The sequence below is a fragment of the Somniosus microcephalus genome, chromosome 3 (genome assembly GCF_052327205.1).
Source record: "Somniosus microcephalus isolate GS21.2 chromosome 3, FLI_Smic_1.0, whole genome shotgun sequence".
NCBI lineage: Eukaryota > Metazoa > Chordata > Chondrichthyes > Squaliformes > Somniosidae > Somniosus > Somniosus microcephalus.
In genome coordinates, this window is record NC_140989.1 from 167,044,340 (window position 1) to 167,064,666 (window position 20,327).

Consider the following 20,327-nt stretch of genomic DNA (forward strand, 5'->3'; position numbering starts at 1 on the left):
AGAATTTTATAAGCTTCAATGAGATCTCATTCTTCTAAACTCCAGCGAGTAGAAGCCCAATCGACCCAATCTCTCCTCGTACGTCATTCCTGCCAACCCAGGTATCAGCCTGGTGAATCTTTGCTGAACTCCTTCCATGGCAAGAACATCCTTCCTCAGATGAGGCGACCAGAACTGCACACAATACTCAAGATGTGGTCTCGCTAAGGCCCTGTATAACTGCAGCAAGCCATCCTTGTTCCTGTACTCGAACCCTCTCGCTACGAAGGCCAACATGCCATTTGCCTTCTTAACTGCCTGCATGCTTACCTTCAGCGACTAGTGCACAAGGACACCCAGGTCTCGTTGCACTTCCCCTTCTCCCAATCTATTGCCATTCAGATAATCTGCCTTCCTGTTTTTGCCACCAAAGTGAATAACCTCACATTTATCCACGTTATATTGCATCTGCCATGCTTTTGCCCAATCACCCAACCTGTCCAAATTTATCCTGGAGTTTCTCTGCATCCTCCTCACAGCACACACGCCCACCCAGCTTTGTGTCGTTTGCAAATTTGTAGATATTACATCTAGTTCCCTTGTCTAGATCATTAATATATATTGTGAATAGCTGGGGTCCAAGGACCGATCCCTGCGGTACCCCACTAGTCACTGCCTGCCACTTGGAAAAAGACCCGTTTATTCCAACTCTTTGCTTTCTGTCTGCCAACCAGTTCTCTATCCAAGTCAATACCTTGCCCCCAATCCCATGTGCCTTAACTTTACACGCTAATCTCTTGTGGGACCTTATCGAAAGCCTTCTGAAAGTCCAAATACACCGCATCCACTGGTTCTCCCTTATCTATTACTAGTTACATCCTCAAAAAATTCCAGTAGATTAGTCGAGCACGATTTACTTTTTGTAAATCCATGTTGACTTTGTCCGATCCCGTCACTGTTTTCCAACTGCTCTATTACATCTTTTATAATGGACTCTAACATTTTCCCCACTACCGATGTCAGGCTTACTGGTCTGTAATTCCCTGTTTTTTCTCTACCACCTTTTTTGAATAGTGGGGTAACATTAGCTACCCTACAATCCATGGGTACTGTTCCAGATTCCATTGAATGCTGGAAGATGATCAGCAAAGCATCAACTATTTCTAGGGCTACTTCCTTAAGTACCCTAGGATGTAGATTATCAGGCCCTGGGGATTTATCGGCCTTCAATCCCATCAATTTCCCTAACACCATTTCCCTACAAATACTGATTTCTTTCAGTTCCTCCCTTTCATCAGACCCTATGTTCCCCGACATCTCGGAGGTTATTTGTGTCCTTTGTGAAGACAGAACCGAAATATGTATTTAATTGTTCTGCCATTTCTTTGTTCCCCTTTATAAATTCCCCTGATTCTGACTGCAAGGGACCTACGCTTGACTTCACCAATCTTTTTCTCTTCCCATATCTATAAAAGCTTTTATAGTCAGTTTTTATGTTCCCTGCAAGCTTACTCTCATTCTATTTTTCCCTTTCTTAATGAATCCTTTTGTCCTCCTTTGTTGAATCCTAAACTGCTCCCAATCCTCAAGTTTGCTGCTTTTGCTGGCCAATTTATATGTCCTTTCCTTGGATCTTATGCTATCCCTAATTTCCCTTGTTAGTCACGGTTGAGTCACCTTTTTTGTTTTATTTTTATGCCAAACTGGGAAGAACAAATTCTGTAGCTCATCCATGCAGTCTTTGAATGTTTGCCATTGCCGATCCACCATCAACCCTTTGAGCGACATTCCCCAATCAATCCTACCCAACTCGCGCCTCAGACCATCATAGTTTCCTTTTATTTAAATTTAGGACCCTAGTCTCTGAGTCGACTACTTCATTCTCCATCTTAATGAAGAATTCGATCATATTATGATCACTCCGACCCAAGGGGCCTCGTACAAAAAGATTGCTAATTAATCCTTTCTCGTTACATAATACCCAGTCTAAGATGGCTTGATCTCTGGTTGGTTCCTTGACATATTGGTCCAGGAATCCCTCCTCCACAGTATTGTTACTAATTTGGTTAGCCCAATCTATATGTAGATTAAAGTCACCCATGATGACTGCTGTGCCCTTATTGCACGCTTCTCTAATTTCCCTTTTAATGCCATCCCCGACCTCCGCATTACTGTTTGGAGGTCTATATACCACTCCCACTAACGTTTTCTGCCCCTTGGTATTTCTCAGTTCTACCCATACAGATTCCACATCAGAGCTAATATCCTTCCTTACAATTGTGTTAATCCCTTCTTTGACCAGCACTGCTACCCCACCTCCCTTTCCTTTTTGCCTATCTTTCCTGAATATTGAATACCCCTGGATGTTGAGTTCCCAGCCTTGGCCACCCTGGAGCCATGTTTCCTTAATCCCAATCAAATCATATTCGTTTACCTCTATTTGCACGGCTAATTCATCCACCTCATTACGAATGCTGCCATTGAGGTCAGTTTATTTAAAATCCTTTTAGCTCAAAAGAAGTTTGCCATTAATAGAAACCTAGTAATTTGCAAAGTAGTTAACCAAGGCCTGATAGTCTTGAATTAATATGGTTGGTATTGGGGAGGAGCAGCTTTTTGAACCACACTAGCATTTATGCACCATTGACAATGTTTTGGTTTATTCTTTGAATATGTAAGCATGGAACATTATATGTTCCTGTAGTTCCACTTAACTTGATGCCACTTATGTTTGCAGATATTAAAGCTTCTCGGCTTTCAATATACATCTTTAAGTGGTCAAAGAGTAATATAGCTCCAAAGCAAGTCCTGAAACCAGATCTGCTCTAGCGGGAAGTTTGTGGCTGTGTGCTGGTCTTAATTTTATAGTTTATGTAAGCATTTATTCTTGATATCTTGACTATTTTGTGGTATTTTAGGGGTTAACTCGTAAAATTGTGTTATCACCGTTAAGTTTGATTTAAAGTTTGTTTTTTGGACCGAGTTGTCATCGGCCTTGAGTGAAACTATTTGGTGGGGTAGCTTTGATTGTGGAGCATGGAAATAAAGTATATAGTAATATGCAAAAACAATTTGAAGTGATTTTAGAAGGTGGTTAAACAGAAGCAGGTGGGGGACAATGATCAGTTTGTGTTTAGTATCTAACTATAGTGGGGTGCCTGTACTTGAGAGCAAATTTGTCTCTGGATTTTCCCCTTCTTTGCAAGGTGTTGGATTCTTATTCAAAGCCAACGATTTCACTACCAGGATAGCTGCCCTACCCTGCAATTCCAAGTGATCGTTTGAGTATGCGTGCAATTCACAAGTTTTTAACAAAATGTCCCAAGGTACTTCACACACGCGAGGCGAGGCTAACGGACACTGATCTGGAGTAGTTTGGTGCAGTTATTACAGATAGTGGAACTTACTGCATGAATTTGGCAACCAGCACTCCATCCACTCTAAACTAAAAAAATAATGATGGGACAGTTGCAGATTACATAGTCTACAGCACAGAAACAGGCCACCTGGTCTATGCTGACATTTATATTCCATTTGAGCCTCCTCCCACCTCTCTCCTAACCCTATCAGCATATCCTTTCCTTCCTCCCTTGTGTGCTTATCGAGCTTCCCCATAAATGCTTCTATGCCATTCGCTTCAACTACTCCTTGTGGTAGCGAGTTCTATATTCTTGCCACTCCTTTTGGGTAAAGAAGTTTCTCCTGAATTCCCTATTGAATTTATCTTGTATTTGTGGCCTCTAGTTTTGGACTCCCCCACAAGTGGAAACATCTTCTAAGTCTATCCTATCAAACCCTTCCTTTCTTAATCATAATGTTATGCCGATGTAATACTATTATAAATAATGAACTTTTTAGATCTAGATTATCAATCTGCAGTATGTGATTAATGTTCAGCTTATACGGATTTCTAATTTTTTTTTAATGCAATTTTGTTGGAGATGGCTTACATTATTTCTGTGGTTAACTTGTTCCTGCTTTCAACACTACTATAAATATTGCGATCTACGTTGCTCTCGCAGGAGTTTGAAATTAATCCCAATGGCAATTACGCTACATGTTACTCCGGATGGGAAAACCCATGAATGCTGCTAACTTTTTTTTCATCTTTTTCAGAAAATGGGATAGTCAAGACCGAGAAGGTTTATCAAGTAATGTTGGCCACAGACCGTTGCCACTATGTAAAGAGTAACCCCTACACCGATTCCCCCCAGTCTATAGGTAAGGGTTTCCAAAGCACTTGGTGTGCTCTCAAACAATAAACTTGATCGTGCCACCTCGCCCTCTAGTGCATATTCTTGACTTGGCCCTAATCTAAGTTTCCCACTGTAATGGGCTGTGACTGTTGCAACAGATTAGTGTTTGCAGGTTTGAACTGTTGACCTCTGCTGTGTTCTAGAAATTATGCTGGGCTTCATTTAATTTAAAATTTATATTTGAGGGAAAAAATAAATACAAAAAATGTGGTTGTCTTATAAAATGTTTATGGTATTCGCCACAATCTCTAAACAAACCCCCCCCCCCAGAAAATATTTTTGGAAATTCAATAGAAAATCATAACTCCTCACTGTCTCACCAACAACTTGGTGTTCACCCTTGTTTCACACACATTTCATGGCGTACCCCCTCCTGAGACGTGGCTCCCTTTCTATATGGTCTTCTCAAAACTGTGTCTATCTGTAAGGAGCACCTCAGCAGAGGAACTGCAAAACTTGTTTGAGTTTTTACCAAATTTGACAAGTTTTTTGCATCTTATTTTGGCAACGTGCATCTTGCACATGCTACCTCTCTCCTCAGTAACCCCAAACTGCACTTTCTGTAAAGTTTTGGTCCTGTTGTTGACTGGGAGGTTGTATGTTTGTGTGACTGGAAACACAAGTTTAAGACTATATTAAGCTGGACATATTGAAACTTAAGATATTCGATTGACGGTTACATTTCTTTAAGTCCATCTTCTATATAATTGTATATGTCCAAAATCTTACGAATTTCTGATTTATTCAACACGGCTAATATTCCATTTTTCTAAGGCATTAAAACAGGTAATGTATTTTTTTAATTGAAATTGAGTGGTTTGCAACATTCCATTTCAAAATGCCAAGTCAGGCTCTGTCTATGGAAAAATCCATTTTGAAAGTGCCAACATGTACCTGTTATAGGTGGTGCTGTGATGTGCTTTTTTCCAATGTTATTTGCTCTCGCAAGTAATGCCTGCTGACGTATCTATTCAAAAATGAAGAAATAGTCAATGAGCAGGCAGCAACCTCACTAGCGTCGATGAATGAATGGTTTCCAATGATTTTTAATTCCTTTTCCCTGTTATAATATGATCTAAGGAAATCACTTTTTTTGCTGGTATTCCTGAATGAAAATCCCCCAGTATGGCTGTTTGGAACTGTCGTTTGCCATTTTTTGCATGCAGTGTCCACAGCTCACCACCTTTATTCCCCCACCCCCTTCTCCACTTGGGCATTCCTCACCTCTAGTTTCTCATTGTGCGGGTTAGGTTGATTGGCTATGATAAATTGACCCTTAGTGTTAGGGGGATTAAATACGTGGGGTTACGGGGATAGAGTGGGATATGTGTTGGGGTTACGGGGATCAGGTGGGATATGTGTCGGTGCAGGCTCGATGGGCCGAAATGGCCTCTATCTGCACTGTGGGGTTTCTGTGATTCTGAAATGCAAAAAAAAAAAAAAAAGTGCTGAATTGTCCCAAGATTTTGCCCCAGGATTTGCGAGTTTTGAGCATGAGGCCTCCCCCTGGAGAGTTTTCAGGGACTAGATTTCCTCCCTCCCAACTGATGGCCTCTCCACTCCTCATTCCTCCTCCTCTTCCCTGTTGTAGAGGAAACAATCGATCAGATACAAAAGGAAAGAGGATGGAGAAATTGAGCTCCTTTTTACAGTATCTATTGACGATAGTTTAATTCTGCACAGTCACCCACCTAATGCAGAAAAATACAAATCTGAAGTTCACCTGTTGAGCACTTGCCAGCACATTCTTGATTCTATGGCCACCAGCACTGCCTAATTAAAGTGCTTCTTGTCAGACGGGCCTGGCCTGCCACTCACTCCTGGTCTTACCGTTGCTACTGCCCTCTGCCTTCGATTGCCATTCACTCCTAGCTCTTGCCTCGAGCCTGCAGTCTCACTGTCTGAGTTCCAGTCCTCTGCCTGCAAGCAGTGCTGTGGGAGGTGGACCAGCATTGACGGAAGAACTTTAGGGTGCAAGAGAAGAAACCCAACCCTTGTGGGGGGAAAACTGAAGACCTGGGCCTTGTGGTTTGGGGGAGGGACTGTAACCCCAGTATAATTCCTTACCAGCTTCAATCCTCATTCTTCCTACATCACCTACACCTTTTTATTTATAAAAAAAAAAAAAAAAAAAATTGGTGTATGGGCAACTTGTTTCTTATTTTACAGCATCCAAGCTGGTTGAAAAAGTGTTTTGGCTTAAAATCTTGATGCTTTAGATTATAAAAGTTGGAAGAGTATTTTAAATTTTATTGCAAATGCACTTACAAGCAGACTAGTAAATTAATATTTAAAAGGTAAATTGTGATGTCAGGCAGAACTTCTTCACAGTGTAGTGGAAATCTGGGACTCGCTCCTTTGAAAAGCTGTTGAGGCTGGGTCAATTGACAATTTCAAAACTGAGATTGATAGATGTTTGTTAGTCAAGGATAATAAGGGTTACGGAACCAAGGCGGGTAGATGGAGTTGAAGTACAGATCAGCCATGATCTAATTGAATGGAGAGCAGCTGAATGGCTCCTCAGATAATGAAGCAGTCCATGCCTGCATGCAACAAGACCTGGACGATGTTCAGGCTTGGGCTGATAAGTGGCAGGTGACATTCACGCCACAAGTGCCAGGCAATGACTATCTCCAACAAGCGAGAGTCCCCCTTGACATTCAACGGCATTACCATTGCTGAATCCCCCACCATCAATATCCTGGGGGGTCACCATTGACCAGGAACTTAACTGGACCAGCCACACAAATACTGTGGCAACAAGAGCTGGTCAGTGTGAGCAAGCACTGAGTGCGAGTCATCAGAGTGCTGTGAGTTTGGGTAAGTGTGAGAGTTCTTTAATTGTTATTTCTCTTTTTAAATCATTCTTGATAAGATTACTTAAGCAGTTTAAGTAAAGGGGAAAAGTTAAATATTTGGGATTCTGTTGGTTTAAGAAGAGTAAAACGAGGTTACACTGCAGTAGGAGTAAATTGGCACAGCAGGCAGTGGAAACCAGTTTTCTAACCAATCAGCAGGGGTGACTCTTGGCTGTAAGCAAACAGTATAAAAAGACCAGTCCTAGTGCGAGTCATCAGAGTGCTGTGAGTTTGGGTAAGTGTGAGTTAGGGTAAGTGGGGTGTTAGGTGCTCTTTTCAAACTTTAACTCTAATAAGGCCTTTCTGGTGCAGAGTGACTGTTGGTAAACCATTTAACTGGTGTAACTAGAGGGATTGATTTAATTTAAATCCAATTAATTAAAGGGGATACTAGCATCTAAAATCGGGGAGAGGGTGTCCATAACTTACAATAAAAAATTTAATTAATTACATGGAATGGAGCAGGTGATGTGTTACTGTTGCGAGATGTGGGAGCCGGTGAACCCCATTGAGGCTCACGGTGATTACGTCTGTGACAAATGTACTCTGCTACAGGAACTCCTGCTCCGTGTTGATGAGCTGGAGTCTGCGCTTCAGATACTGCGACACATCAGGGAGGGGGAGAAGTACCTGGACTCTGTATCAGGAGGTGGTCACACCTATGAAGTTAATTAATTCAGATGTAGCCCATGGTCAGGGACAGGACGGTGTGACTACGAGTGAGGCAGGTACGGGGATCCAGGAGGTAGAGCTGGAGGAGCCACAGCCCTTGCTCTTGTCCAACCGGTTCGAGGTTCTTACTCCCTGTGGGGACAGGAGTAGGGACTGCAGGTAGGATGAGCAACCTGGCCACAGCACCGTGGAACGGGAGGCCATTCAAGAGGGGGGAGTAAATAGAAATGTTGTAGTGGTAGGGGATAGTATTATTAGGGGGATAGATAGTTCTCTGCAGCCGAGAACGAGAGTCCCGAAGGCTGTGTTGCTTACCCGGTGCCAGGGTTAAGGGCATCTCCTCTGGGCTGGAAAGAAACTTGCAGTGGGAGGGGGTGGATCCAGTTGTCGTGGTCCATGTTGGTACAAACGACGTACATAGGACTAGGAAGCCGGTTCTGTTAAAGGAGTATGAGCAGCTAGAGGTCAAATTTAAAAAAAACAGAACCTCAAGGGTACCTGAGCCACGAGCGAATTTGGCTAGGACAAATAAAATTGGAGAGTTAAATGCGTGGCTCAAAGACTGGTGTGGGAGAAATGGGTTTTGCTTCCTGGGACACTGGCACCAGTACTGGGGCAGGAGGGAGCTGTTCCGTTGGGACGGGCTTCACTTGGCCAGTGCTAGGACTAGTCCTGGCGGATCATATAACTAGGGCTGTAGAGAGGGCTTTAAACTAACTAGTGGGGGGGAGGTTCCTAGAGAGCAAATAATAAAAATGACAACAGAGAAGGTCATAGACTCAGGTAGCAGTGGGGAAATAAAAACTAGAGCGTGTCAGGAAGGGGCAGAAGGTATGGAGTAAAAGGTAAAGTAATAAAAAGGGCAAAAGCAGGAACTAAGTATCACAAAACATATTTGAAAGTTATCTGAATGCACGTAGCATTCGTAACAAAATAGACTAGTTAATGGCACAAATAACTACATATGGGTATGACCTTGTGGCCATTACAGAAACATGGCTGCAGGGTGACAATGCCTGGGAATTAAACATACCAGGTTATTTAATGATCAGGAAGGACAGGCAGGAAGGGGAGGTGGGGTGGCTATGTTAATAAAGGAAGGAATCACTAATACAGAGAAATGATATTGGGTCAAAAGATCAGGATAATGAAACAGTTTGGGTGGAGGTAAGGAATAATAAGGGGAAAAAAACACTAGTGGGCGTAGTCTATAGGCCTCCGAACAGTTGCAACTCTGTTGGACGGAGTATCAATCAGGAAATAGTTGAGGTTTGTAATAAGGGAACATCTATAATTATGGGGGATTTTAACTATCATATTAATTGGACAAATCAAATTGGGCAGGGCTGCCTTGAGGATGAGTGTATTAGGGATGGGTTTCTTGAGCAGTATGTAACTCAACCGACCAGGGGGCAAGCAACCTTAGATCTGGTCCTGTGTAACGAGACAGGATTAATTAAAAATGTCCTAGTAAAGGATCCCCTTGGAATGAGTGACCATAACATGGTTGAATTCCATATTCAATTAGAGAGCGAGAAGGTTGGATCTCAAACAAGCGTGCTAAGCTTGAATAAAGGAGACTATGAAGGTATGAGAGCGGAATTGAGTAGAGTGGATTGGGAAAATAGATTAAAAGGGTAAGACGATACTTGATCAGTGGTGTACATTTAAGGAGTTATTTTACAACTTCCAAAAAATATATATTCCACTGAGAAGAAAAGGGTGTAAAAGAAAAGACAGCCATCCATGGCTAAGTAAAGAAATTAAGGATAGTATTCGACTAAAAACAAGGGCATATAAGGTAGCCAAATCTATAAGAACATAAGAAATAGGAGCAGGAGTAGGCCAATCGGCCCCTCGAGCCTGCTCCGCCATTCAATAAGATCATGGCTGATCTGATCCTAACCGCCAATCCGGTATCACAGAACCATCTCCTGAATCTAACAGAATTAGACACACGAAATAGGAGCAGGATCAGGCTACACGGCCCCTGGGCCTGCTCCGCAACCCACAGGGCCATGACCGATCTGAACCTAGACTCATGTCCAAATTCCTGCCCACTCCCCGTAACCCTTAATTCCCTTTACTTCTAGGAAACTGTCTCTTTTTTAAATTTATGTAATGATGTAGCTTCTACAGCTTTTTGGGGCAGCATATTCCATGGACCTACCACCCTCCTGAGTGAAGTAGTTCCTCCTCATCTCAGTTTTGAAAGAGCAGCCCCTTATTCTAAGGCTATGCCCCCTAGTTACATAAGAACATAACATAAGAAATAGGAGCAGGAGTAGGCCAATCGGCCCCTCGAGCCTGCTCCACCATTCAATAAGATCATAGAAGATTTGAGGTTAGGATCAGATCAGCCATCACTCTGCATCCACCCGAACCCATGTGATCTCCCGGGAGAGGCGAAAAACCAGATAAAGACCCAATGGCCAATTTGGGAGAAAAAAATCTGGGAAATCCCTCTCCGACCCGTCTAGGCGATCGAAATTCTTCCAGGAGATCACTCTGTCCCTATATTTTCTACAGTACTTACCTTCTGTAAAGGCGATCTCCACCCCAGCCAGGAACAGGAATAAAACCATCTCCTGAAATCTAACAGAATTAGAACACAGTAGGAGCAGAACAAGGCTACACGGCCCCTGGGCCCACTCCACTACCCACGGGGCCATGACCATTCCGAACCTAGACTCCTGTCCGATTTCCTGCCCGCTCCCCGTAGCCCTTAATTCCCTTTACTTCTAGGAAACTATTTCTGTTTTAAATTTATTTAATGATGTAGCTTCCACAGCTTTCTGGGGCAGCAAATTCCACAAACCTACCACCCTCTGAGTGAAGAAGTTTCTCCTCATCTCAGTTTTGAATGAGCAGCCCCTTATTTTAAGATTATGCCCCCTAGTTCTAGTTTCACCCATCATTGGGAACATCCTCACCGCATCCACCCGATCAAGCCCCTTCACAATCTTATATGTTTCAATAAGATCGCCTCTCATTCTTCTGAACTCCAATGAGTAGAGTCCCAATCTACTCAACCTCTCCTCATATGACCACCCCCTCATCCCCGGGATTAACCGAGTGAACCTTCTTTGTACTGACTCGAGAGCAAGTATGTCTTTTCTTAAGTATGGATACCAAAACTGTATGCAGTATTCCAGGTGCGGCCTCACCAATACCTTGTACAACTGCAGCAATACCTCCCTGCTTTTATATTCCAACCCCCTAGCAATAAAAGCCAACATTCCATTGGCCTTCTTAATCACTTGCTGCACCTGCATACTAACTTTTTGAGTTTCGTGCACCAGGACCCCCAGATCCCTTTGTACTACAGTACTTTCCAGTTTCTTGCCATTAAGATAATAACTTGCTCTATGATTTTTCCTGCCAAAGTGCATAACCTCACACTTTCCAGTATTGTATTCCATCTGCCAAATCTCTGCCCACTTACTTAGCCTGTCTATGTCCCTTTGCAGGTTTTTTATGTCCTCCTCACTCACTACTTTCCGTCCCATCTTTGTATCATCTGCAAACTTTGATATGTTACACTCGGTCCCCTCCTCCAAATCGTTAATATAGATTGTAAAGAGTTGGGGACCCAGCACTGACCCCTGCGGAACACCACTAGTTACTGGTTGCCAATCTGAGAACGAACCATTTATCCCAACTCTCTGCTTTCTGTTAGAGAGCCAATCCTCCACCCACGCCAGAATATTACCCCCAATCCCGTGATTTTTTATCTTGAGCAATAATCTTTTGTGTGGCACCTTGTCAAATGCCTTTTGGAAGTCTAAATACACTACGTCCACTGGTTCCCCTTTATCCACCCTGTATGTTACTTCCTCAAAAAACTCAAGCAAATTTGTTAAACATGACTTCCCCTTCATGAAACCATGCTGAGTTTGCCCTATTAAATTATGTTTATCCAAATGTCCTGTTACTGTCTCCTTAATAATGGACTCTAACATTTTACCAACCACAGATGTTAGGCTAACAGGTCTATAGTTTCCAGCCTTCTGCCTACTACCCTTTTTAAATAAGGGTGTTACATTAGCAGTTTTCCAATCTGCCGGGACCTTTGCTGAGTCCTGTGAGTTTTGGAAAATTATTACCAATGCATCCACAATCCCTACCGCTACTTCCCTCAAGACCCTAGGATGCAAGCCATCAGGTCCAGGGGATTTATCCGCCTTGAGTCCCATTATTTTACCAAGTACCACTTCCTTAGTGATTTTAATTGTATTTAGTTCCTCCCCCCCCTAGAGCCCCCTGTTTGTCCAGTGTTGGGATATTCTTAGTGTCCTCTACTGTAAAGACTGATACAAAATAATTGTTCAGTGTTTTTGCCATCTCCATGTTTCCCACCATTAATTTCCCGGTCTCATCCTCTAAGGGACCAACATTTACTTTAGCCACCCTTTTTCTTTTTATATAACTATAGAAACTTTTACTGTCTGTTTTTATATTTTTTGCTAATTTACTTTCATAATCTATCTTCCCTTTCTTAATCAATCTTTTTGTTATTTTTTGCTGTCTTTTAAAGACTTCCCAATCTTCCATCCTCCCACTAGATTTGGCTACCTTATATGCCCTTGTTTTTAGTCGGATACTATCCTTAATTACTTTACTTAGCCACGGATGGCTATCTTTTCTTTTACACCCTTTTTTCCTCAGTGGAATATATTTTTTTTGGAAGTTGTAAAATAACTCCTTAAATGTACACCACTGGTCATGTACCGTCTTACCCTTTAATCTATTTTCCCAGTCCACTCTAATTAATTCCGCTCTCATACCTTCATAGTCTCCTTTATTCAAGCTCAGCACGCTTGTTTGAGATCCAACCTTCTCACCCTCTAATTGAATATGGAATTCAACCATGTTATGGTCACTCATTCCAAGGGGATCCTTTACTAGGACATTTTTAATTAATCCCGTCTCATTACACAGGACCAGATCTAAGGTTGCTTGCCCCCTGGTCGGTTCAGTTACATACTGCTCAAGAAACCCATCCCTAATACACTCAATGAACTCTTCCTCAAGGCTGCTCTGCCCAATTTGATTTGTCCAGTTAATGTGATAATTAAAATCCCCCATAATTATAGCTGTTCCCTTATTACAAGCCTCAACTATTTCCTGATTAATACTCCGTCCAACAGAGTTGCAACTGTTCGGAGGCCTATAGACTACACCCACTAGTGTTTTTTTCCCCTTATTATTCCTTACCTCCACCCAAACTGTTTCACTATCCTGCTCCTTTGACCCAATATCATTTCTCTGTATTATAGTGATTCCTTCCTTTATTAACATAGCCACCCCACCTCCTCTCCCTTCCTGCCTGTCCTTCCTGATTGTTAAATAACCTGGTATGTTTAATTCCCAGTCATGGTCACCCTGCAGCCATGTTTCTGTAATGGCCACAAGATCATACCCATATGTCATTATTTGTGCCGTTAACTCATTCATTTTGTTACGAATGCTACGTGCATTCAGATAAAGAACTTTCAAATATGTTTTGTAACACTTAGTTCCTGTTTTTTCCCTTTTTTATTACTTTACTTTTTACTCCATACCTTCTGTCCCTTCCTGACACATTCTGTTTCTTAATTCCCCCACTGCTACCTAAGTCTATGACCTTCTCTGTTGTCATTTCTATTATTTGCTCTCTAGAAACCTCCCCCCCCCCACTAATTAGTTTAAAGCCCTCTCTACAGCCCTAGTTATATGATTCGCCAGGACTCTAGTCCCAGCACTGGCCAAGTGGAGTCCGTCCCAACAGAACAGCTCCCTCCTGTCCCAGTACTGGTGCCAGTGTCCCAAGAAGCAAAACCCATTTCTCCCACACCAGTCTTTGAGCCACGCATTTAACTCTTTAATTTTATTTATCCTAGCCAAATTCGCTCGTGGCTCAGGTAATAACCCAGAGATTATTACCCTTGAGGTTCTGTTTTTTAATTTGACCCCTAGCTGCTCATACTCCTTTAACAGAACCGTCTTCCTTGTCCTATCTACGTCGTTTGTACCAACATGGACCACGACAACTGGATCCTCCCCCTCCCACTGCAAGTTTCTTTCCAGCCCAGAAGAGATGTCCTTAACCCTGGCACCAGGCAGGCAACACAGCCTTCGGGACTCCCGCTCTTGACTGCAGAGAACTCTATCTATCCCCCTAATGATACTATCCCCTACCACTACAACATTTCTTTTTACTCCCTCCACTTGAATGGCCCCCTGTACCACGGTGCTGTGGCCAGGTTGCTCATCCTCCCTGCAGTCCCCGCTCCCGCCCTCACAGGGAGTAAGAACCTCGATCCTGCTGGACAAGAACAAGGGCTGCGTCTCCTTCAACACTACATCCTGGATCCCTGTACCTTCCTCACTCGTAGTCACACCGTCCTGTCCCTGACCACGGACTACATCTGCAGTAATTAACTTCATAGGTGTGACCATCTCCTGAAACATAGAGTCCAGGAACTTCTCCCCCTCCCTGATGTGTCGCAGTGTCCGAAGCTCGGTCTCATGCTCCATAACATGGAACTTGAGTTCCTCTAGCAGCAAACACTTGTCGCAGATGTAATCACCGTTAGCCTCAATGGGGTTCACCGGCTCCCACATCTCGCAACAGTAACACATCACCTGCTCCATTCTATATAATTAATTAAATTTCTTATTATTAGTTATGAAGACCCTGCCCGGATATATATGATAATATCACACCACTATTCAATAGGACTTACCAACTTAAAGGTATGAAAGAGAAGAGAAGGAAGAAAACCAACCAACCAGCTGATCACCAACCTCCTCCTTGAATAATGTCTGTGGAGCCTGTTTGGTTGACTCGTCTCGCTGCTCCGCCTCTGCAGTGCTGTCTAAGCCTGGGAGTGGGGAACAAAACAGAGCAAAAAACACACCCTCACCTCCCACTTATCCGAACTCTCCCACTTAGCAAAACTCCAACAGCACTCAATGCACAAAGCACTCCGTGCACTGCACTAGCCCCTCCCCTTTTTTACCCAGATTCTACTTCCTGTTTAAACTGCCCAAGAGTTTAAAAAACCCTTAAATTAAACTTACTTCAAATAATTGACTTCTTAACACACTAAAATTCACAAAATACACTTAAATGATTTTTCTCCCACTTAGCAAAACTCCAACAGCACTCAATGCACAAAGCACTCCGTGCACTGCACTAGCCCCTCCCCTTTTATACCCAGATTCTACTTCCTGTTTAAGTTTCACCCATCGGGAACATCCTCCCCGCATCCACCCGATCCAACCCCTTCACAATCTTATATGTTTCAATAAGATCGCCTCTCATTCTTCTGAACTCCAATGAGTAGAGTCCCAATCTACTCAACCTCTCCTCATATGTCCATCCCCTCATCCCTGCGATTAACCGAGTGAACCTTCTTTGTGCTGACTCGAGAGCAAGTATGTCCTTAAGTATGGACACCAAAACTGTATGCAGTATTCCAGGTGCAGTCTCACCAATACCTTGTACAACTGAAGCAATACCTCCCTATTTTTATATTCTATCCCCCTAGCAATGAAAGCCAACATTCCATTGGCCGCCTTAATCACTTGCTGCACCTGCATACTAACCTTTTGAGTTTCGCGCACCAGGACCCCCAGATCCCTTTGTACTTCAGTACTTTCCAGTTTCTTGCCATTAAGATAATACCTTGCTCTATGATTTTTCCTGCCAAAGTGCATAACCTCACACTTTCCAGTATTGTATTCCATCTGCCAAATCTCTGCCCACTTACTTAGCCTGTCTATGTCCCCTTGAAGGTTTTTTATGTCCTCCTCACTCACTACTTTCCCTCCCATCTTAGCATCATCTGCAAACTTTGATATGTTACACTCGGTCCCGGTCCCCTCCTCCAAATCGTTAATATAGATTGTAAAGAGTTGGGGACCCAGCACTGACCCCTGTGGAACACCACTAGTTACTGATTGCCAGTCTGAGAATGAACCATTTATCCCAACTCTCTGCCTTCTGTTAGATAGCCAATCCTCTATCCATGCCAGAATATTACCCCCAATCCCGTGATTTTTTATCTTAAGCAATAATCTTTTGTGTAGCACCTTGTCAAATGCCTTTTGGAAGTCTAAATACACTACGTCCACTGGTTCCCCTTTATCCACCCTATATGTTACTTCCTAAAAGAACTCCAGCAAATTTGTCAAACATGACTTCCCCTTCATAAAACCATGCTGACTTTGTCCTATTAAATTATGATTATCCAAATGTCCTGTTACTGTCTCCTTAATAATGGACTCCAAAATTTTACCTACCAGATGTTAGGCTAACCGGTCTATAGTTTCCAGCCTTTTGTCTACTGCTCTTTTTAAATAAGGGTGTTACATTAGCAGTTTTCCAGTTTGCCGGGACCTTTGCCGAGTCCAGGGAGTTTTGGAAAATTGTTACCAATGCATCCACAATCCCTACCGCCACTTCCCTCAAGACCCTAGGATGTAAGCTATCAGGTCCAGGTGATTTATCTGCCTTGAGTCCCATTATTTTACCGAGTACCACTTCCTTAGTGATTTTGATTGTGTTTAGCTCCTCCCCCCCTCCCCCCCCCCCCCCCTATAGCCCCCTGTTTGTCCAGTGTTGGGATATTCTTAGTGTCCTCTACTGTAAAGACTGATACAAAATATTCATTCAGTGTTTTTGCCATCTCCATATTTCCCACCATTAATTTCCCGGTCTCATCCTCTAAGGGACCAACATTTACTTTAGCCACCCTTTTTCTTTTTATATAACTATAAAAACTCTTACTATCTGTTTTTATATTTTTTGCTAATTTACTTTCATAATCTATCTTCCCTTTCTTAATCAATCTTTTTGTTATTTTTTGCTGTCTTTTAAAGTTTTCCCAATCCTCTATCCTCCCACTAGATTTGGCTACCTTATATGCCCTTGTTTTTAGTCGAATACTATCCTTAATTTCTTTACTTAGCCACAGATGGCTGTCTTTTCTTTTACACCCTTTTCTTCTCAGTGGAATATATATTTTTTGGAAGTTGTAAAATAACTCCTTAAATGTACACCACTGATCATGTATCGTCTTACCCTTTTTAATCCATTTTCCCAATCCACTCTGCTCAATTCCGCTCTCATACCTTCATAGTCTCCTTTTATTCAAGCTTAGCACGCTTGTTTGAGATCCAACCTTCTCGCCCTCTAATTGAATATGGAATTCAACCATGTTATGGTCACTCATTCCAAGGGGATCCTTTACTAGGACATTTTTAATTAATCCCGTCTCATTACACAGGACCAGATCTAAGGTTGCTTGCCCCCTGGTCGGTTCAGTTACATACTGCTCAAGAAACCCATCCCTAATACACTCAATGAACTCATCCTCAAGGCAGCCCTGCCCAATTTGATTTGTCCAATTAATATGATAATTAAAAATCCCCCATAATTATAGATGTTCCCTTATTACAAGCCTCAACTAGTGGGAGGATAGAGAATTGGGAAAACTTTAAAAGACAGCAAAAAATAACAAAGATTGATTAAGAAAGGGAAGATAGATTATGAAAGTAAATTAGCAAAAAATATAAAAAGAGATAGTAAGAATTTTTATAGTTACAAAAAAAGAAAAAGGGTGGCTGAAGTAAATGTTGGTCCCTTAGAGGATGAGACTGGGAAATTAATGGTGGGAAATATGGAGATGGCAAAAACACTGAATATTTTGTATCAGTCTTTACAGTAGAGGACACTAAGAATATCCCAACACTGGACAAACAGGGGGCTATAGGGGGGGAGGAGCTAAACACGATCAAAATCACTAAGGCAGTGGTACTCGGTAAAATAATGGGACTCCAGGCGGATAAATCACCTGGACCTGATGGCTTGCATCCTAGGGTCTTGAGGGAAGTGGCGGTAGGGATTGTGGATGCATTGGTAACAATTTTCCAAAACTCCCTGGACTCGGCAAAGGTCCCGGCAGACTGGAAAACTGCTAATGTAATACCCATATTTAAAAAGGGCAGTAGACAGAAGGCTGGAAACTATAGACCGGTTAGCCTAACATCTGTGGTAGGTAAAATTTTGGAGCCCATTATTAAGGAGACAGTAACAGGACATTTGGATAATCATAATTTAATAGGACAAAGTCAGCATGGTTTTATGAAGGGGAAGTCATGTTTGACAAATTTGCTGGAGTTCTTTTAGGAAGTAACATAGGGTGGATAAAGGGGAACCAGTGGACGTAGTGTATTTAGACTTCCAAAAGGCATTTGACAAGGTGCCACACAAGATTATTGCTTAAGATAAAAAATCACGGGATTGGGGGTAATATTCTGGCATGGATAGAGGATTGGCTGTCTAACAGAAGGCAGAGTTGGGATAAATGGTTCATTCTCAGACTGGCAATCAGTAACTAGTGGTGTTCCGCAGAGGTCAGTGCTGGGTCCCCAACTCTTTACAATCTATATTAACGATTTGGAGGAGGGGACCGGGACCGAGTGTAACATATCAAAGTTTGCAGATGATACAAAGATGGGAGGGAAAGTAGTGAGTGAGGAGGACATAGAAAACCTGCAAGGGGACATAGACAGGCTAAGTAAGTGGGCAGAGATTTGGCAGATGGAATACAATACTGGTAAGTGTGAGGTTATGCACTTTGGCAGGAAAAATCGTAGAGCAAGTTATTATCTTAATGGCAAGAAACTGGAAAGTACTGAAGTACAAAGGGATCTGGGGGTCCTGGTGCACGAAACTCAAAAGGTTAGTATGCAGGTGCAGCAAGTGATTAAGAAGGCCAATGGAATGTTGGCTTTCATTGCTAGGGGGATAGAATATAAAAATAGGGAGGTATTGCTTCAGTTGTACAAGGTATTGGTGAGACCGCACCTGGAATACTGCATACAGTTTTGGTGTCCATACTTAAGAAAAGACATACTTGCTCTCGAGTCAGTACAAAGAAGGTTCACTCGGTTAATCCCGGGGATGAGGGGGTGGACATATGAGGAGAGGTTGAGTAGATTGGGACTCTACTCATTGGAGTTCAGAAGAATGAGAGGCGATCTTATTGAAACATATAAGATTGTGAAGGGGCTTGATCGGGTGGATGTGGGGAGGATGTTCCCGATGGGTGAAACTAGAACTAGGGTGCATAGCCTTAGAATAAGGGGCTGCTCTTTCAAAACTGAGATGAGGAGGAACTACTTCACTCAGGAGGGTGGTAGGTCCATGGAATATGCTGCCCCAAAAAGCTGTAGAAGCTACATCATTACATAAATTTAAAACAGAAATAGACAGTTTCCTAGAAGTAAAAGGAATTAAGGGTTACGGGGAGCGGGCAGGAATTTGGACATGAGTCTAGGTTCGGATCGGTCATGGCCCTGTGGGTAGTGGAGCCGGCCCAGGGGCCGTGTAGCCTGATCCTGCTCCTATTTCGTGTGTCTAATTGTGTTAGATTCAGGAGATGGTTCTGTGATAGTCGATTGGCGGTTAGGATCAGATCAGCCATGATCTTATTGAATGGCGGAGCAGGCTCGAGGGGCTGATTGGCCTACTCCTCCTATTTCTTATACAGGTATTCTGCAGCAATGTCTCACCTCCTGACTCCCCAAAGCTTTTCCGTCATCTACAAGGCACAAGTAAGGAGTGTGATGGAATGCTCTCCACTTGCCTGGATGCATGCAGCTCCAACAACACAAGAAGCTCGACATCATCCAGGACAACGCAGCCCATTTGATTGGCACCCCATGCACCATCTTAAACATTCACTCCCTCCACCACTGGTGCACTGGCTACAGTGTGTACCATCTACAAGATGCACTGCAGCAACTCCCAAACCCACGACCTCTTCCACCTAGAAGGACAAGGGCAGCAGCAGGCGCATGGGAACACCACCACCTCCAAGTCACACACCATCCTGACTTAGAAGTATATTGCCAATCCTTCATTGTCGCTGGGTCAAAATCCTGGAACTCCCTACCCAACAACACTGGGAGTACCTTCACCACAGGGACTGCAGCGGTTCAAGAAGGTGGCTCACGCCACCTTCTCAAGGGCAATTAGGGATGGGCAATAAATGCTGGCCTAGCCAACGACGCCTGCATCCCATGAACAAAATTTAAAAAAATGGCCTACTCCTGTTCCTATGTTCCATTCATCATGTTACAATGATCTTCTGCGTAAAAGTCCTTTGAAGATGTTATGCCAAGGGTTTCATTTGTAAGTTGCAGCTGTGTGTTTAGGTCACACTAATACAGCACTTGCTGTATTTAGCCATTGTACATGAATGGCATTTGTTTTGTTTTACAGGTTTCCAAGCTACAATCAGTGCTCCACACATGGTAAGTGCAAGTTATTTCCTGGTTTAATGTTACCTGTGTACTTGAGGTTATCTGAATTCTAGTAAGATTTGTCACCGTGCTAGTCGAGTCTATGCTCCAGACTTCATCACAGTCTTGATCCGGACATGAGCTGAATGCCAGTGGAGAGGTGAGTCGCTGCCCTTGACACCAAGGTGACATTTGACCGAGTATGGCATCGGGGAGCATTAGTAAAGCTGAAGTCAGTGGGGGGTCAGTCAGAAAATTCTCCAAT

The 20,327-nt window shown here is 42.9% G+C and overlaps 1 protein-coding gene across 2 annotated transcripts in view; it reads left to right on the forward strand.

The window, feature by feature from the left end:
* Positions 1–20,327, forward strand: part of LOC147121529 (protein-L-isoaspartate(D-aspartate) O-methyltransferase-like) — an 86,434-nt gene that overhangs the window by 19,237 nt on the left and 46,870 nt on the right. For both annotated transcript variants that reach the window (XR_015077566.1, XM_085981865.1), the window contains exons 2-3: positions 4,096–4,200; positions 20,043–20,074. Coding sequence is in view for 1 of the 2 variants with exons in the window: in XM_085981865.1 (XP_085837991.1) it covers positions 4,096–4,200; positions 20,043–20,074 (137 nt within the window). In the remaining variant the exon portion in view is untranslated. The remainder of the gene's footprint in view (positions 1–4,095; positions 4,201–20,042; positions 20,075–20,327) is intronic.